Genomic DNA, 18,106 nt, shown 5'->3' with positions numbered 1-18,106 from the left:
TATGAAAATGAAGTCGAGCAGTCGACGACACACGACGAAAAACGGCCGTCTTAAACACCCATCTCGGAGGGTCGCCGACCGACTAATTAGAAAGACCCTGCGGACCCGTGCGCGAGCAGCGACGAGAGTTCTCGAGGACACATTCACAGCCCTCCTTCGTTAACGTCGGACGTTTAACCCTTCGTTCGCGAGTCCGTCATTTCCACGCCAGATGTGAATTCTTGAAAAAGAATCTGGCTTGTTACGCCTGTGTATCAACCACGGAGAGAGGGATAAAACCCATTTTGTGTTCTTTCAACCGGGAATGCAGTCCTTGCAAACTGTAGAAATTGTGGGGCAAAGGGGCAGAAAGGGGTAAATTCGGGAAAGTGGGACTAGTAGCATCCAAATGAAGTTCGTACTTAAATGAAGTCGGGTAAATTGGAATCCAGAGAAGGGACACCTTGCATCGGTGTGTGAGAATGATTGAGAATTACACGGGGCAACCTTAAATGCTCCCTCGATTGCGATGTAATCGTGGAAGCTTGAGGAAGTTCGCGTGAAAAGTGATCTAACTTACTGTGTGATTGGGTATTAGAGTGTGGATTGACTCGTTCGTTCTCAAATTATTAAAAAAATTACCAAGGGAATACGTTATTATTCATAGTACAATCCAGTGTTTCTTCCAATTCGAATTATTAGAAATGTATCGTAGTTATGGGTAGTCTCGTGAAATGCTTAATACAACTTTCACTTCAGGAGTTACTCTGTGAACTAATCAGATACGACTGAATAATTTAATTGCTCTTAAAAAAACGGGGGCCGATCGTTAAATCCTCCTCGCGCATCATTATCCGTGGAACAATAGGGGCAAGAAGTAAACGATGCCCGTGAACCACAATACGAATAAACCATGTGGAGTAAGAAAGTTGCAGCACCAAGGAAAATTAATGAAATTGTAGTCTAGATCCCATTAAAAAGGAGGAAGAACAATTTCGTCCGTCCGAATGCCCCCGCCGGAGAGGAAACTTCTGAAGATGCTCGTCCAATCTCTCTCATCAAAAGATTACCTGTCTACATCTCCAACGGATGAACTCCTGTTGCCCGTAATTACTTTACGCGGCTCCGAATAAAGGGAAACGTGTGTCTTTTGACAATCGGGCAGTGGCTAAGAAAATAAAGTCGACAGATACGAAAAGTCTCGCGTGGGTTGGGTGAAAAGTTCCACAGAAAGAGAGAATACAGAAGAAAACTTGTGCAGGGTGGCATCAAATACACCACGGATGTACTTATAATGAAAATTACAGAAGAGACTTGTCGTCTTGCTACACTCTGGAACGATACGCAGCATTGAAATTCCTGAAGGTTGACAAATTTTTTAAAATATCATATCGTCGTTGCGAGACGTTCCTCGGATATAAAATATTTGGAATTTCGTCGACGGTCTAATTTCCCCGGGAGAATTTCATTATCCCCGCGATTTTCCGGCGTTCCTGACGTTTCAACGGGTTAGACTACATAAAATACTATTACCATCCCGCGATGTGACGCTTTATTATTCTCTCAACCGTGAACATCGCTGGGGGCCCGCATCAAATATTCAACGACGCGCCTCGGCTTTTCCGTTTCCCTCGCGGGACGCGAAAAGAACCAAGCGCGGAAAGACTGTCGTCGTCGCTCGGTTGGTTCCGTAGTTCAGGACGAAATCGCCGGGAAAGCGACAGTTTTTGCGGACATTTCTCAGCAACTCACTCTGACCAGAGAGAGCAGAAGAAGTAAAAATGGGGGAAATATTAAGAAGTACGAGAGAGGCTCGAGGCTTTCCAGTCCCCGATAAAAATTCGCTGGTTTTCTTCCGCAATATTAAAGAACGTGAACTTTTATCGAAAGAACTCCTCCCCGTTGATCGAGCTCGCCATTCGACGTTACCCGGGGAAACGTGAAAGAAGAGTTTCTTCGTCGAACGAAAGCCATCAGACCCGAAAAACGGTCGGATGTTCTCCCTGGGAAACAGGTTAATGGTCCACGAGGACGGACTGAAATTCCCTGAGAATTACTTTCGTGGATTAGTCACCGTTACTGAAGTTTAATTTCGTAATGGGAACGTTCAATTATCGTTCCACCAATTACAAGGGAGGAACGCCGCTTTCGCCGAAAAGCGAGCTTGATTTTCCCTATGTCGAGGGTTTTCCTAGCGTTAAAATTGCATTCCGGGACACGTGGGCGTGGTGTTTGACTTACTGATAAATAAATTCTTTGCGCGGAAAGTGGCATTGCCTTTCGCTCATTCTGTTCACCGTGAATTGTTAAAAATTACAATGCTGAAAATCAAATATAGGAGGGCAGGAAAAGTACGTCCGAACTAGAAAATGTAATTTTTCAGAGATACTACCTGCCAAAATGTTTCTTAAAATTTTATCTGAGAGAATTTTTCATGAAATCAGAACGAAATAATGATATATATATATGTTATAATAATAACGGAGAATGATCATTTCATTAATGTTTAAACGAACGTTCCGGAAATTAAACACATCAATTGCCATATTTCCATATAAACATCAGTTTCCATTTTCATCACGTCCAGCACGAAATCATAATATATTTCGTATCAGTTTGCACAGGACCGGCGAAATAATTTTTAATTATGCAGGAAGGGGATCCAATGATTTATGGTAGTCCATCATCGGACGATCGTAAATTCGTGATCATTATAATCACTCATAATAATTAACAGTCTTGCGCGTAGTGCAGACTGGATATCAGCGACGAGCACGTATATTGAATACACGTATACATATAATGCTCGCGGTAAATACATAGCGCACGCACTCGGTAAATTTGAACTAACCGTAATTGGAAACTGTTTCCCACCTGCGTACGCTACTAGCTCGCGACACGAAAATCGTTGTAAAACACTTTACTTCTTCGTTTCCGTTTTGCACGGGAGTCTTAAATTATCAACGCTTTTCAAGAAAACTCTCCGCAACGGCGGCGAGCTGCTTAGAAAAGTGCTAATTAAGCGTTAATTAATTTTATGGTGATTCGCCGTAAGGAGGTCGGTAGCTCCGCTTTTCATTACGTCCACCGAACCTCCAGGTGGTATAGCAATACTCGAACGGCTGCGATTTAAATTGTGACGGGGTTCCCAATTAAAAAGTATCGGATGCAACTCTGATGAGATATCGATCACGCAGGCCCGACCAATTTACAGTTCGGAAAGTAAATGGCGGAATTTCGATTGGAGATACGACGTAGACGAAACGAGGAAAACTAACTGGCGCACGATTTTTTTCTTTCGAATCACTTGACTGGATTCTCTCGAAAAAGTTTTCACATCGGCGTAAGACTCACCGAGTTAATTAATTCCTGACTATTGTAGATTGTTTTTAGAGCAAATTACGGCGGTACTCTCTGATTTGAATTCGATACCTCGACCAAAACTAAACCGTTAATGAACAATACGGCACCCGCAATTGGCATGTCAACCACAGTCACGAATTAATGGCTTGCTAACCAACTTCTGTTTGCCCCGTTGATCGACTTAATATCATGTGACAATAACGAGGAGCTCTTGGTGACAGCTGAAACGGTGTAATCGCGTGACTGCGTTCAGATACTCTGCATCCTGTATCCTCCGTCGTTTCGTGATTCGCATTGTCGGCGGAAGCGCTACCGAAACGCGATTGTCTATTCGACGAATTACACGGTGAATATATTCACGTTACTGCCGAGAGAATTCGCTGTTATCACAGGAAAACCGTTCTTCGGAGAAAGAAGTCTTAATGATCAAATTTTGAAAAGTGACAGACGTCATTAAAGTATTCATGTAATGGGGAATAAATTAATAGATACAAAGATTGAGAAAATAACTGAAAACTGAGACCCTCGATTGAAAAGATAAGGAAAATTGATGGAAAATTTTTACCAGTCTGTGCTCTATTTCAACTTTCCAGATTCGCTCCATACACACTCATAAAGAAGCTCTAAATGTCTCAGACATCCGGAACTACCGGCCAAAAGTATGGGCATAGATCTGATAACTAAGGAAAGAGAAAATATTATTTTACGAAAATTTGATAAATGTTCTAAAACTGATTAGAAATGATTTATATATATACTGATTTAGTGATTGTTATTATCTCGTAACAGAATAATGAGTTACTGTTCCATCGATCATAAACTCTGCTCCCATACATTTAACCGGTAGGGTAAGTACAACAAAGTACTGGTAGTTCATTTCCCAACTCTATTCAGCCATTGTATAAGCATAGTTCGACGAAGTCTAAGGTAAAACATTACCATCTTCTGGATCAGCGAGTCGTGTCATCTTCGATCCGAGTTCAAGCAAAACGCTTATCACCGCGAATATTAGCTGCGGTTCCTGGCTGTCTAATAGGAACAAAGAGAAGCAGCGAACTCCTGCAATCGACTTCTAATCTCGCATAATGCCAGCGACGAACGGTACTCGACGCTAGAACTGGCGAAGTTCTCGCGACCAACACCAGTGAATCGTCTTGAAGTAATGCGGCGACGAGATAAACCGAGTCGAGGACAGTTTCAGGTAATCACGGATCGACGGTGTTTAGCGAGTTTTGCGATCGTGGCGGAAGATTAGCGTGAAACAGCGCTAATTCGGAAACGGGTGATCCTGGACGAGAAGGAGAGGAGTGGATGAGGTTAATCGTTCGGAACGCGCAGGCATTCGCGACAGAGAGATCCAGTTACAGGTAGTACGGCAAGAGAATGGGGCTCTCTCTTTGGTCTGTCCTCCTCTTCATTCCTTTGTACTCTTAAGTGGAATCCATAAGGCACGGGAATGGGATGCCGTCGGTGCATCGTGACCACTTCGAAAAGGATTTTCATTGATGTGCTCCCCCTATGCCTAAGGTATGCAAGAATTGATTTATCATGGCATCTCGCAGCGGAACCATCTCGTGTAGAATGATTCGATATATCGAGTTTCTATGAACCTGCTGACGGTACGGGATCTACTCCGCGGATGCAAAGAACGAGACGGTAATTCTATTTTACGCGGGAATGATTCGCGACTTTGATAATATTTCGAGGAAGGTTTAAGATTTAATTATAATTTTTTCTAAGGATTGAGTTAGGCTTTATAAAATGTGGATTGAGAGACTAAAATTGGAATATGGAGAGGAAGTTGTCTAAATATGGACTAGAATTTGGTCTTGAAGTGTAGTTTCATACTATTCTTTGTAGAGTGGACCATGTAACATTATGCTACACTTTCATGAAGCTCATATTCAGACCCTGGGCTGTGTTTGAACCACTTTCTCTAATGATATTATTAGAGAAAGGGGCTGAAGATGGGGTATAATCAGGAATCGACGGATCACCAAAGACATTGATCCCTTTAAACCGATCGACGATAATTCTAACAGGATATTTCATCAACTCAAGCGTGAAAGATGGGTCGATGAACGATTTACTCTCTTTTCTCTGATTGAACGACACCTCTGCCTAAAGACTCATTGAACTTACTCTTTCAGCTCAGTAACCATTACGCGATGGTTTTGTAATTTCCGGACGAAAATCGCCATGGTTATTAATGTTGTACAATCTTGTTCAATTAATTCGTCATCAGCTAATTGCCAAATGATAATAATCCCCTCTGGTACACCCGTTAACCATAGGACACAGCTGTTCGCGATTTAACAGCCCCTAAAATTCTAGTCTCTCCTGGGTTGCAGGGGATCCTGTGGTCGCGTTGGAACACGGAAAAAGGTTTCCCTCGCAGTACGCTCGACCGATCGAACAAATAAAACACGGCGCAGGGTTCGACAGGCTGATCTCATCGCCGAAATGACTACTTGTTCCACACCCCGCCCGACAATATCAGCCTGCTAACCCTGCCCCTTCGATGCGATCCCAGCTTCCGGTTCTTTGCGAGCCCGTCGACCAGGCATTATTCCGTTCCCAAACCCGGTATTTCGCCTGTTCCATTTCACGATTTCGTCGCATTATCGTCGAACACTCTCGAACAATTTAAATCAGGACGAGCCGGTGGAAATTTTCGTACAGGTTGCATGTTCCTTCGAACCAGTCGAGAACATTTGTTACCGTATCGTGTTGCTTAATGAGAAACATAACTTGTTCGATGTTTCGCATACCCATCGAAACTCCGCATCGTGGTCACATGTCGTCGACTTTCTATCGTATTATAATACATGTTCGGGAAACTTGCAAAAGTTAGTTACGCGTTCAATCTAAAACTTAAATTAGAAATTCGGATAGACATTGATAAAATAGAGTAATGTATGCCATCTGGAATAAAGTTAAAGGAAAGTTTTGATAGCGACACTTGCAAAATATGTAGCACCTGCCCAGTTCGTATGCACACCTTGTACATCTGAATGCGTAAAATGTTTCACTATAGGAAATGCGATATCACGTGAAAATACACTACCGCTTTCCTCCCAAACCAAGGGGACTCATGAAGGTTTGATGGCACGCATATCTTAAACCGGGCCCGATGAATGTTACTCATTGTGCTTTACGATCCCACAAATAATATTCTTCCCAGACATTCAACAATTTCGTAATATCTTATTACACTTACTACATATTCGATAAGTATCTTAATACATGTCTATATAGACAGGAGGGTATCTAACCAGAATCTGTCGTGTTTCGAATAACGTTGTCTTGTCCTCTCCAGCCCAGGTAACACATCACTAACGAGAATTCTAATATAGACTTATCTCTCAGCAGAGTCCTAATCGTCCGAGTTCTTCGCCTTCATCATTGACCAACATTCCCCGATCCAAAGTTCGCCCGCGGCGAATCGTTTCCCGTTGTCTTCGATGGCGTCGTGAAGTTTTTCAATTTACGCGGGTCCCGAGGACAAATCAGGTAGGTCGGAATTGCAAATTCCGTGGACGGTACGACGGTGACGTCTCTCTTGAAGGAGGTCAGGATCCTATTAAGATCCTTTTCCCGCCTTGGGCAGGGACGAGCGTTCTTCCGGTCGTTACCCACAAGTCTTTCGTTCTCTCTCTCCGGTCGAGCGTACCTAGTCGCCTCTAATTGCGCCCAAAGTACGTCAATTACACGGAGAATAGATAAACTTGGCCTCGCGAAACACCGAGTCTAGAGACTCCAGTGGACCCCCTCGAGAGACGGAAGTAATTCACAGGAACCCAGCACAGTTAATTCGGAAAAATAACCCAATTAAGGCGTTCTCACGCGACTTCCTCCTCTTAAAAGAGCATTCTCTTCGCCGGTCGGAATTTATTCCTTCGGCTTAGCCCCCCGTCCACGATTCCCGGCGTTAACCTCCGTATCGCACGATATAAATCAGACCGAGCGAATCAATTTGGTAGGGGAGACCGACGACGCTACGAGGATACCTCGAATCGCGCGCGGTCTGGGATTTACATTTCACGGGCGAACGGGGGAAACGTTTGTACAGGAGAGTCGGGCTATTTGTATAGGACGCTCCACGAGTCGTGAACGTTAACCCGGAGCTGTGTAGAACATTAAAGTCTGATCGGAGGAGCGCAAATTGAAGTCATCGACGCTCGAGACTGATAATTCAATGGAATAGACAAGGACTCCAGGGGGAATGCTTCATGGATTGGAGATAAAAAGAGAAGCGTTTTCGATCGATGCAGACGTATAAAAGAGTCGTATGTACTTGGATAAAATATTAATATCGTAAGTTTCACTGTTCGTATCACTATACGAGATATTTTTCAAGATCTGTATAGAGTTTTATTCAAGAGAGCTGTACTTAAAGGGTTAACCCTACAGCAAGTTTGTCCCTGTACGCTTATTATTGCTATCAGTCTGCACCTTCAACTAGACCAAACGAAACTGCAAACTGATCATTAGACTGCGAAACTTTATGTAAATGTCATTTTACGAAGTAATTTATAAAAAACCAGGAGTGAAACTAGAAAATTATGTTTGTTTCTCTGGGATTTCAGTGGTATAGAAATACAATAACGAATGTATTAAATTCGTTCGAAGTTTTGTGTTGCACTGTAATCCGCATGCTTCTGTGCGATATAAATGCATAAAATCCTCAGTCCATTCGGAAGCGACATCTGCACCGAATCAATAAATCTCATTCCATTCATTTCTTCGACATTCCTAAACCGTAGGTATCTGTAAAATGTATACGTTCTCATGCCAACAATTCTTACGTTTCTAATACTCCTGATATTCTATTCATGAATGGAAAGCATCCCTGCATGGAAAACGAACGTACCTCGTTCCATTGTCAATCTAAAAGCTCTCGCACCTCCAACGTGGCTACCATCGATCCCATCAGGAGCATTAACGCCTCTATACCTATTCTAACATGTCTAATATTCCTCACATCCGATCTTTGAATCGGAAGCTAACCCTGCATGAAAAAAGAACCTCATAATATTTTCAATCTGACAGCTCTTACAATCTCTAACGTTCCCAAATCGATCTCATCAAAACGATTGACACCCCGATATCAATTCTCATATGTCTAATATTCCTAACATCCTATTCTTAAATTGCAAGTTAACCCTGTACGAAGAAATGATACAAACGTCGTACCATTCTCCACCGAAAAGCCCTTACATTTCTGACGTGCTGAATCAGAACGATTAACGCCGCCTTCACCGATACGTCTGAAACGTCGACGACGGGAGAGAGGGTGGTGTTCTCGTCTGGGTGCCACGTTCGCGAAAATCAGCCCCGGCAAGATCTCCTTCCTACGTCTCGCAGAAGGATTACGTTCACCCGCATCTGGATAAGCACGTTAGCTCGGATTCCCGACATCCTTTCGCCTTTTTGGCCGTGGGAGGGAGACTCGCCGTTTCCACCCCTCGACATCGTTAATGGTTCATCGTCGTTCGATCAACTCGCGCCGGAAAACGTGCGCGCGTCAATGAGCCGATGTGTGCTCGTTGGACGCTGGATCGATCGTCCGATGATCTCAGTTTCATCGTCTCGAGGAAATATTACTCGATAACGGGGGACAAATATTTGCAGCTATTGGAGCTACTGTTCTTTTCGTGCGTCATTAGAGATTATTGGGGGAGAAGTGACGGTTCACGGGACGTCGAGGACGACCATTAAGACCATTAAGTTTATTCTTGTCGAATGGACGAGATTAAACTCGTCGAGATGTTCGTGAAGTACATACGACGGACAAGTTTTCGTTATTCAGTGTTTTATGAGATAAATGTCATTGAGAATTTGATAAGCCAGGTAGAACAGACGATTCAAATAAACTGCTTCCGTGTTCACTGTGATCGCAATACGGAAACAGCCGGCCGAGCCGCGAAGCGTGTATTACACACGAAGACCCGCGGGATATAAATTATAGCAGTTTATATATGTGGGAGAGATGTATCGTTTGCCCTCCGTTTTGCACATTTCCCTTTGCAAACATTTGTTCGTCCTTTACGATCTCTTATATTTCCAGTGCAGATTAACCAGCGTAATTTCGAATTTACTGGACTAACAGGGGAAGGAGAATTTCTCTCGACGGGTTTAAATAAATTTAATTAACGAAAAACGAAACTTCACACAAAAAACTTGTACATTTTCGACTCTTTTTTTATGTTTCTTATGACTCTTTTAAAAATTCTAACTTCGAAATATATACACTTATGAATCGTCAGGATATGATATTCTCCACGGAAACACGTTAGATTGTATGGCAACAAGGTTTACGTAATGGCTGATTAAATAACTACGTCGTTCCATTCGATTCCATTTCAAGGGTAGAGGGGGAGTTGTTGGGTTCTAGAACTTGATAACTCTTCGTTCCTGTTATCCCACCTAACGAACCAACAGGCAACGCCGGCAGGTCCCGGGAATTTTCTCGAGGAAACGTGATCAATTTGAAAAATTTTTCTCGTCTCGTCTTTTCGTCGATATGAGAATTCTTCTTCGAGTTCCGTCTACCGTTCCACGACCAGGTCTCCCGCGGAACTTTCAACGAGTAATCATGAGTACCTCGGAGAATCTCAAGGAAAATTGCGTTATGGTGTGTAAAAATACAGTTTCTTGTTTCTGTATATTCTTGTCTCCACTGATGCTGGATGAACTTTATTTCGCTTGGTTACTCTTGTTGAATTTATTCACATTTACACGCGGATCAATTGGGCTATATTATGCAGAAACCGACCAGCCCTCAACGATCGGAACTGAAGTAAATATAGTTTAAAGATTTTAATTTAAAAAAAAAGTAGCTTAAGTGTAATTAATGTTGCTCGAATTTTTTGTAGTTAATTATAACATTATTTTTAATTTTCAATGGTTTTGTAGTTTTAATAATAGTACAATGTACGAATTATTGTTGCATGGGTTAGTAATTTGTGAAAGGTAAAGATCACAAAATTTTGCGATTCGTACTGTGTTCAGTTAATTTTTTGTCATTTTCAGAGTTGATAGCTTTCGGCATAAATTGGCCCAATTCAGCCGGGAACATTATTTCACCACGAGTTACTAGCTTCCTCTGAACCTCAATTATTGAATGTTTACCGAAATCAGATCGTTGAAACTGTCGTCGACTCGTCGCGGCCGCGAATTTTCGTTTTATGATATTTAATATTTATCGCGGTAATCGTTATCCAACCCGCGCACACTCCGAGCAAACAAATTTGTATGTAAATACAGGGGGCGACCAGTCACGACGATAAATCGCTGTATTGTCTATAGGGTAGGTACACGGTATAACATGCATTATTTACGTTAGGCAAATACACGCCCGGCTACGTATCCGAATATTTTTCAAGCAAATAAATCGCCGCCGATGGCTTTTATACGGGCGGTTTCCGCGGATTCTGCTCGTTGATAAACGAACCCACCTCGGCGCCATTGAAAGCTTGCTTCGTCCGCGTCTCGAGCATCGCTACGAAAATAATAGCGAACCCGTTTTGACAATTTACCGAAACCGTCACCCGAATTAACGTGACAGAAACACCAATCCTCTCGTACCAAGGTAAACATCTCTTCAACGCGAAGTCAAATATTATTCCTCTCTCGAAGACACACTTAACCTCTCGGCAAAAAGGTGTTCCCTAAATTCACGATATCGTCGACCCTTCAGGATGCATTTAATAGATCGTTAAATGAGATCTCCGTGGATTGTCGTTCATATTCGTCGATCGTTCGACGAGGACGCGACAACTTTCAGGACCGAATGATCTTTCACGTGGAGTACCAGCAAAAGCTCTCGTGAAAAATACGTCCGTTTAAAAGCTGCGTCTCGACGGCGACGATCTATAGACACGCGTCCCCACCGTGCCTGTGCGCGCAATCTGGATCAAGGCCCGTGTGTGTCGGATACGTACCTACTAGGAATTCCGATATTGCAATTCAGCGTTTTACACGCCTCTAGCTGCAGGCTAGGTGTGTTACCTGACGTGTGCATATGTGTGCACGTGTGCTCAGGTACCACGTGCACTAACCGTTCGGTGCATGTGTCCCCGATGCGTTTTGCACCGCGGTGCGAGACACCAAAGCGCCTGGGAAGTTTGACTGAAGCCGAGACAAAGACTCGAGAGCCGTATGCTCCCAGAAGTGACATTTGCATGAAAAGCATCGCGTTTCGATTAACGGATACTGGGTTGAAAAGTGAATTATTCATACAAAACGGCTGACCCGGGCATTTAGCTCCTGTGTGATTTAGAAGTCGCCAGGACAACGGTGAGATCTTGACCGGGGAGACTTGTGACGACATAATTACCTGTACCGTGATTAACCCTTTGACTGTGGCGAGATCTAGCTCGAAGTCATTATACCGAGCTATGTTAGCGCAGTCTTCATTGGATGCGAGCCAGTCTAGCGCTGTGCATCGCACTAGCTGCACCGTAAACTTCGTTCGCATAAATGCGTAAAATACTCTCTTGTATGGGTATTATATAAAGTAAATAATATGTGACGAAACCTGACATTGGTTGATTCGCGTTCCCGTTGATCGTTCCCATCGAACCTACGCTCGCAAAATAAACAGCCCCCAGATCGTCGCGGCGTTTCATCGTCGGGACGGAGCCCCCGTTTCGTCCGTAATTTGTCTTCGGGGATGGAAAACGGGGCACTCAGACCGACGAAGGCGTTCCCTCGACGCTTGGTCTCTCGATATGCGACGCGAATCTCCTACCCCTTGCCGTCACGGCACAAAAAACCCGACGAAGAAGCTCCACGGAGGCCCGGTTTATATTGTCTTGGCAGCCCTTCCGGCTCGAGGAGCGACGTTGTGGCTCATCGTGGCGCGATAAACGCACGAAATAAAAGGCGACGGTCGCCCGTCCCTGGACGGAACACGCTCCAAACGAGTCGCATAAATTCCGCGGAGCCGTAAGAACCGTCTCGTAATTATAGACACTTCTGGAGGCAGCAGGCTTCGAATCGTGGATCGTGATCGCGGACCTGAATTATCTCGCTTCCCGGGGAACGAATGGTTCTTTGGACGCTGCGAATGCCAGACAAGTGACGTCGCATTGTCTCGAGCACACGGAGCGGAATGAAGTGGTTTCGCGGAAACGCGAGGCGGCTGTCGTGATTCGTGTTTTCGCGGTACAGAGGGTGGAATTAATGGTGAGTCGAAGATCAAATTCCATTAGAGCGAAAAATATTACATGCATCGTGTGGTTATGTTCAAAACAGCCTAATTTCAGATAATAGGAATTTTAAATACCTTTAATTGCTAATAATGTGACCAAGGTTGGTGAAACGCGAGGGTAGCGTCGATCGGTGCTCGCCGAACGTGAATAAATAATCTCCCTGCGAGACGAATAATCGCGGACATATCGTTTTCCAGTTCTGAGACTTTTCCCGTGACATTTATCGTTATTTCCCTCGTACGCGCCAGCACGAATAAGATATCGTCGGGCGCGCGCACCGCGAAACGGTCGAGAGCACCAACTGGAAGTGCCGGTGAAAGGTGTTATTACGAATAATTTCCGTCGGTCGCGCGGGAACGCCAGGCAACGCGTTCTCGCAGTCAAACACGTACGAACAAATTGATTTTATCTTCGCGTTAGAACGCCGCTAAAATCCGCGGTTTGTAACGAACGCGTAACTAACAATCCAACGAGATAACCGATTCCACTCCCCATTAGAAAAATCGTGAAACGTAATCGTCGAATATTGTGCCGTGAAACCGAACACAATTTTTTACATGGTAACGTAGGATCATTTTTTACCGTATTAACATCGATATTTGAAATGGAAGATTGAACCGGTGGTAAATTTTGTCTCAAAATCCAAACTGCCCAGGTCCGATTCGAGCATTTTCCGATAACTACGTTCTGCGCAACGCTCCCCTCAAGTATTTCCTTTTTCCATCGATTGCTCGAGGTAACACAGTCGTAAAAACAGGGGCAAACACTCGTGAATAATCGTTCGATATCATCGTTCGGGGGAATTGGTGGGAGGGTGAACACGCGATTATCGGAGGGGCCGCGAGAGCCCAGTCGAAAGAGAAATCGACTGGGGGAACAACGACAGAAAGACAAACGAAGTTTCAGGATCCATGAGAGAACTACTACTCTGACCAAATCGATAAAATTCATCCAAACTAGTTTCGAGGAATTTTCACGGAGACTTTAACGGAAGAATCGCGTGGAGCATTGCTCCACAGGATGAAGATGATTTATCTAGTGCTCGCATAATCGTGTTCGCTGCTCTCGCAAGTTGAAGGAAGATTCGAAACAGCCGGTGTTCTCGTTATACCGTAGGCTTTCGCTCGGATTGTCCCGGAAACTCGTCTAATTCTGAATTCGAGATAGACGCCAAATAACTTCGTTCTAATTACGCTGTTCCCCGTGGAACACGTGGAAATTGTGACTACACGAAGACGGACCTCCCCTCTTATCGTCTGTTTGTTGTTCTTAACTTGTCCAGAAAGTGATTGTGGGATTATCAAATGAACACTTGGAAAAATAGTTCATTGTTTTTAAAAATTCTTTGTTACAATTTAAAATTTCGAATTCAGTCCCATTTTAATTCTTAGACATTTGTATCTGAAATCGTGAACTTGCAAATGCGTCCTGACACTGAAAGATGTCGAATAACCAGCCTCAAATTACCAGTTCCTTCCTCGCCCAGAACAAATACAACATAGATGGAAATTTTCATTTTCCAAGCTTGAATACACGTAACATAGAAGTAGAAAAAGGATCACCCCCACCCTCTCTCACGCCCCCAGATGCTCGGTCAATTGCCGTTGAAAAGAAGCTTCTAATTAAACATTTCCGTCCGCCTACTATACGCAAGGATTCGTTTGAAAACATCCATGGCGAAGATTGCCAGCATTCCCATATGGCGGCTGAACAACCACACCTTCATAGAGCTTCTAAGCATATTATAATTCTCCGTGGGTGGTCGTCGAGAGCTGCAAACCTTTAATACTGTTAGCACCATGACAACTCCCCTTCCGTTCCACGAGTTCATTGAAGCTCATTTATACGAGGAATGTTCAATGGCGGCCCCGCAGCTCGTCGTAATTTTCCGATCGCCCCACGAGCAAACCTTTTCAATCCCGTCGACGAAGGCAAGAGTCCGTCGTCTTTCGGCTCGAACAGCGACGACGACATAGGAGATGTGACAAGAAATATTTTTTCTCAGGTAAATAAAATCACGAGACGTCTGGACGCGGAATTTGTAAAGCTTTTGTGGCCGATCTACCTGCTGGTTCGCCGGATGTGAAAGGACGACGAGTTGTCACTGTTCTATCGGGGTAGATGACGAGACTACGCGTTTACGCCACGAACCGTATTGTTTATTGTTGCGTGTGACTCGCGCGGGTGGAGTAAACGCAACGGCGAGCCTCGGAACAGTTACGAAACTGGTTATCCCAACCACCAGTTCAGTGAATGCCACACGACTCGTTACTGGGCTACGTTGTTATAATTTTGCTTCGTCTGAGTGCGCGTAAATCGAAATAAAAATATATCGATCATGGGAAAATTAAAATCAATTTCTAGGGTATTTTCAACGTGGAGTTTATAATTGTTGGTAATTTCCTCGGGGCAATCTATTGTCGCGTTTTACCTGGCTTAACAGAAACGTCAGCCACAGCTGTCGATATTCTTTCAATTTTTAACACTTTGACTGCAACGTTGTCCAAATATTGGTGACACGTATATTGCACAGAGAGCCGGGTTAATTTAAACACTGTTACCAAAGTTTTTGCGCGGAATTAATAGCGCAGCATAATTTAAGACAAGATCGACAGCCTCTATTAACTAAAGGGATATATTTTCGGCGATTTATGACTTAAAAAGCATGCCTGACTACGTATGGCCTTTTTCACTGTGGCAGTTTTAATTATGATACTTTTCAGTTACGTATTGGATTAAACGGAAAGTTCGTGCATTTTTATTTTAAATAAATTCATAGAATTATTTTCACAAAATATGATTTATTTAGTCAATGACATAATTTCCATTAGTCTCTATTACTCATTTTCACCGTTCCACGACTTTTTTAATACCATCTTGGTAAAATTTTAATGGTACAAAGACATCTCGCCAAAGACGCACGAACATTCCGTTCATCCCAACAGAAAACATTTAATTCCTCTAGCACCATGGGCTGCAAAAGACGGTCTCGAAATTTCTTCGAGAATTACGTGATCACCTAATGAATCGACACAACAAGTAATCCCACGAGTTCTGGAGGATTCGAACGGGACTCGATGTTACTCGCGCAAAGTTAAATCCAGCCAGTGTTTCAGGCCCCTGGGTGAATCCCGATGAAGTTTTGCACGCGGGATATCGATGGCAGACAGACTTTTCGGGGCATCGATACGACACCGTGTGCCTCCACAGTTTCCACCCCTCCCTTCGAAATCCTGAATAAGATCCGTTCCACTTTCCGGGGATAGAGGAAATACGATTTCCTCGACTGGGTAAGGGAACGACAATGCATCGGAAGATTGATGTTGCCTAGGACCCAAGGAACTGTCTCCCGGCGAGATCGTGCGTCAGTGTCGATTCTGATTACGGCGATCAGGTCGATGACTACTTCGGATGCGTATTGAGGAGAGTATTATCGACTCTTTTATGGGATTCGATCGACGGAGATTTATGCACGTCTGAAACACCCTCAGCCATTTTAGAAAAACTACATATATATAAATCGATACGTAATATATTACCGATGAAAATGATAATATAATTCAATCGAACTCGTTCAGTTCAAATAGAATCGTTTATCGCGCATTTCATCGCGCATCAATTCCCTATCGCTTCCCACCTTTCCAACGCCCGTTGCTTCCTACCATGGTTCAGCCAGTGATTCCTCCTTTCACTTAACCCTCTCTCGTTAAACACCCTCTTCCCTCCGTCAACAGGAAGACTCCAATTGCGGCCAAGTTTCCCCAGCGGCGGTTCACCATGTTGAAATTCGACCAATTACACCGACGGAAAGTTTCCGCCGCCTGGCCTGGTAAGGTGGTCCAGAAGCGAACCGCCTAGGTGTGTGTGTATGTGTGAGTGTGGTGCTCGTAAACCCTGGTTCCACGTGTCTGTGGACACACGACGGACCGTAGTATCCGATGCACGTCCCCCACCCCACCCTACGTCACTGTGGCCACGAAAATCGCGAACGGAATACCAAGCAGGCCTGATGAAGTCACTCGGTAACAGGTGAAGATTCGATCCCACACGAGCCAAGGCTTCACAGTGTTTACGCGCTGCGTCTCCGCGTCGCATCGCGGCTTGTCCTCTCGCGGACTTCCGAGTGCGGTCACGTAGTGACTACTACGACGAGGAGGATGCTCAATTTTTCAGTGTCCTGTTTCGTGGGGAATTACGTCTCCTCGTGCACCGAGTTCGTGCAACTGGCTTAAGCGGTGTAAGAGGTGCTCGGTTTGAGGAACGAATCGTTTGCCATTAGAGTGCCTTGCTTGGGTTTTCGTTTACCTACACCCTGGGATCCCTTCGCTTCCCGGGGGATCTCGCGTGTCATACGCTGTTCGGTGATAAAAATGCGGAAAATTTGGTATTTTAATTTATGTCGTTTAACTCTGACACTCGAAGCTCGGTGCCATCCAAAGCTTCGCTCGCGAGTCAGTTTATTACTGATATAATTCGCGAGTGCAGCACGCGGAGGTTGTCAGGGAAGAGACGCGTGGATTAAAAAAAGAAAGAACCACGAGGAGAGGCTAATTAACTCATAGAGTACTTAATTAGACAGCCCGTTAAATTAAATTTATCAGCGCGGCAGAGAGTGTCTCGTGCGTTAACTACTTTCCTGAGTGGAAGGGGCTTATATATGTATATCGGGACGGAACGACGAAAAAAGTGATATTTCTTCAGGCGTTAATTAGTCGTAGAAGTAATTAAAACTCGGTTAGTTCCAACCGACCTGTCAAAGATTAACCTGACTTCGTTCGATAAATGTTCTTCGGTTTCTTTTTCGTCCGCCCTTGAAAAAGAGGCCACATCGTGAAAAGGGTCGCGACAGCAGTGATATAAATTTAATCGAGAGCGCTTAAAGATCCTTACACGGAGCAAACGATGGGGACAGATCGTGGAAAATTCGTGGTAATTTCGTAATTAACCCTCGGGGATGTATTTTCGCGCGAGCGCTATATCGTGCAGAACATTATATTACGTTTACCGTGGCAGAATTTTAATTCTGACAGGTAGAAATTTAATTCTGACTAATGATAGCTCGTTTCGTGTACGTATTTTTACATTTTGCTATGATCTTGGAGATCAACTTTGAATTTAACCGTTTTTAAATTTTCCAAAATTACGTGTCTCCGCACTTACCGATTCTGATGACTGGCGGCAGCGACATGGCAGTGGTAACCAAGACGACAATGATGGCGAACAACAGTGCCATTGTGTCAGACGTGACTTCCAGCTGGCACCTGACTATGACATCGTTCTTGCGTGCTCCGTCGCGAGACAAAATACGATGCTCCCGAACAACGGATACATATACTACACACGGAACTAGATCGTTTTCACGTACACTTCAACACAGGTGCGCACATATTCGAGGCACGTCACGCGTCGATGAGAATCCTCGCGGGACCGTCATTGCCCGCACCTGAAAAAATACGAAAGAAATGTCAGAGAAACGCGAGAAAAAGAATAGTTATCGAAGGTTGACCATACAAAGATGCACCATTTTCATTCTACCATGATTACTG

General features: G+C 44.1%; 1 protein-coding gene across 1 annotated transcript in view; it reads right to left on the bottom strand.

Moving 5' to 3' along the window:
- The window catches only part of LOC107192208 (glutamate receptor ionotropic, kainate 2-like), a 126,712-nt gene extending 108,919 nt beyond the window's left edge, over nucleotides 1-17,793 (bottom strand). The window contains exon 1 of the mRNA XM_015581418.1: nucleotides 17,721-17,793. Within this exon, the coding sequence (XP_015436904.1) occupies nucleotides 17,721-17,793 (73 nt within the window). The remainder of the gene's footprint in view (nucleotides 1-17,720) is intronic.
- Nucleotides 17,794-18,106: the final 313 nt, after the last annotated feature.

Source organism: Dufourea novaeangliae, unplaced genomic scaffold (assembly GCF_001272555.1).
Source record: "Dufourea novaeangliae isolate 0120121106 unplaced genomic scaffold, ASM127255v1 scaffold299, whole genome shotgun sequence".
Lineage (NCBI taxonomy): Eukaryota > Metazoa > Arthropoda > Insecta > Hymenoptera > Halictidae > Dufourea > Dufourea novaeangliae.
This window is presented reverse-complemented; position numbering and strand designations above follow the sequence as displayed.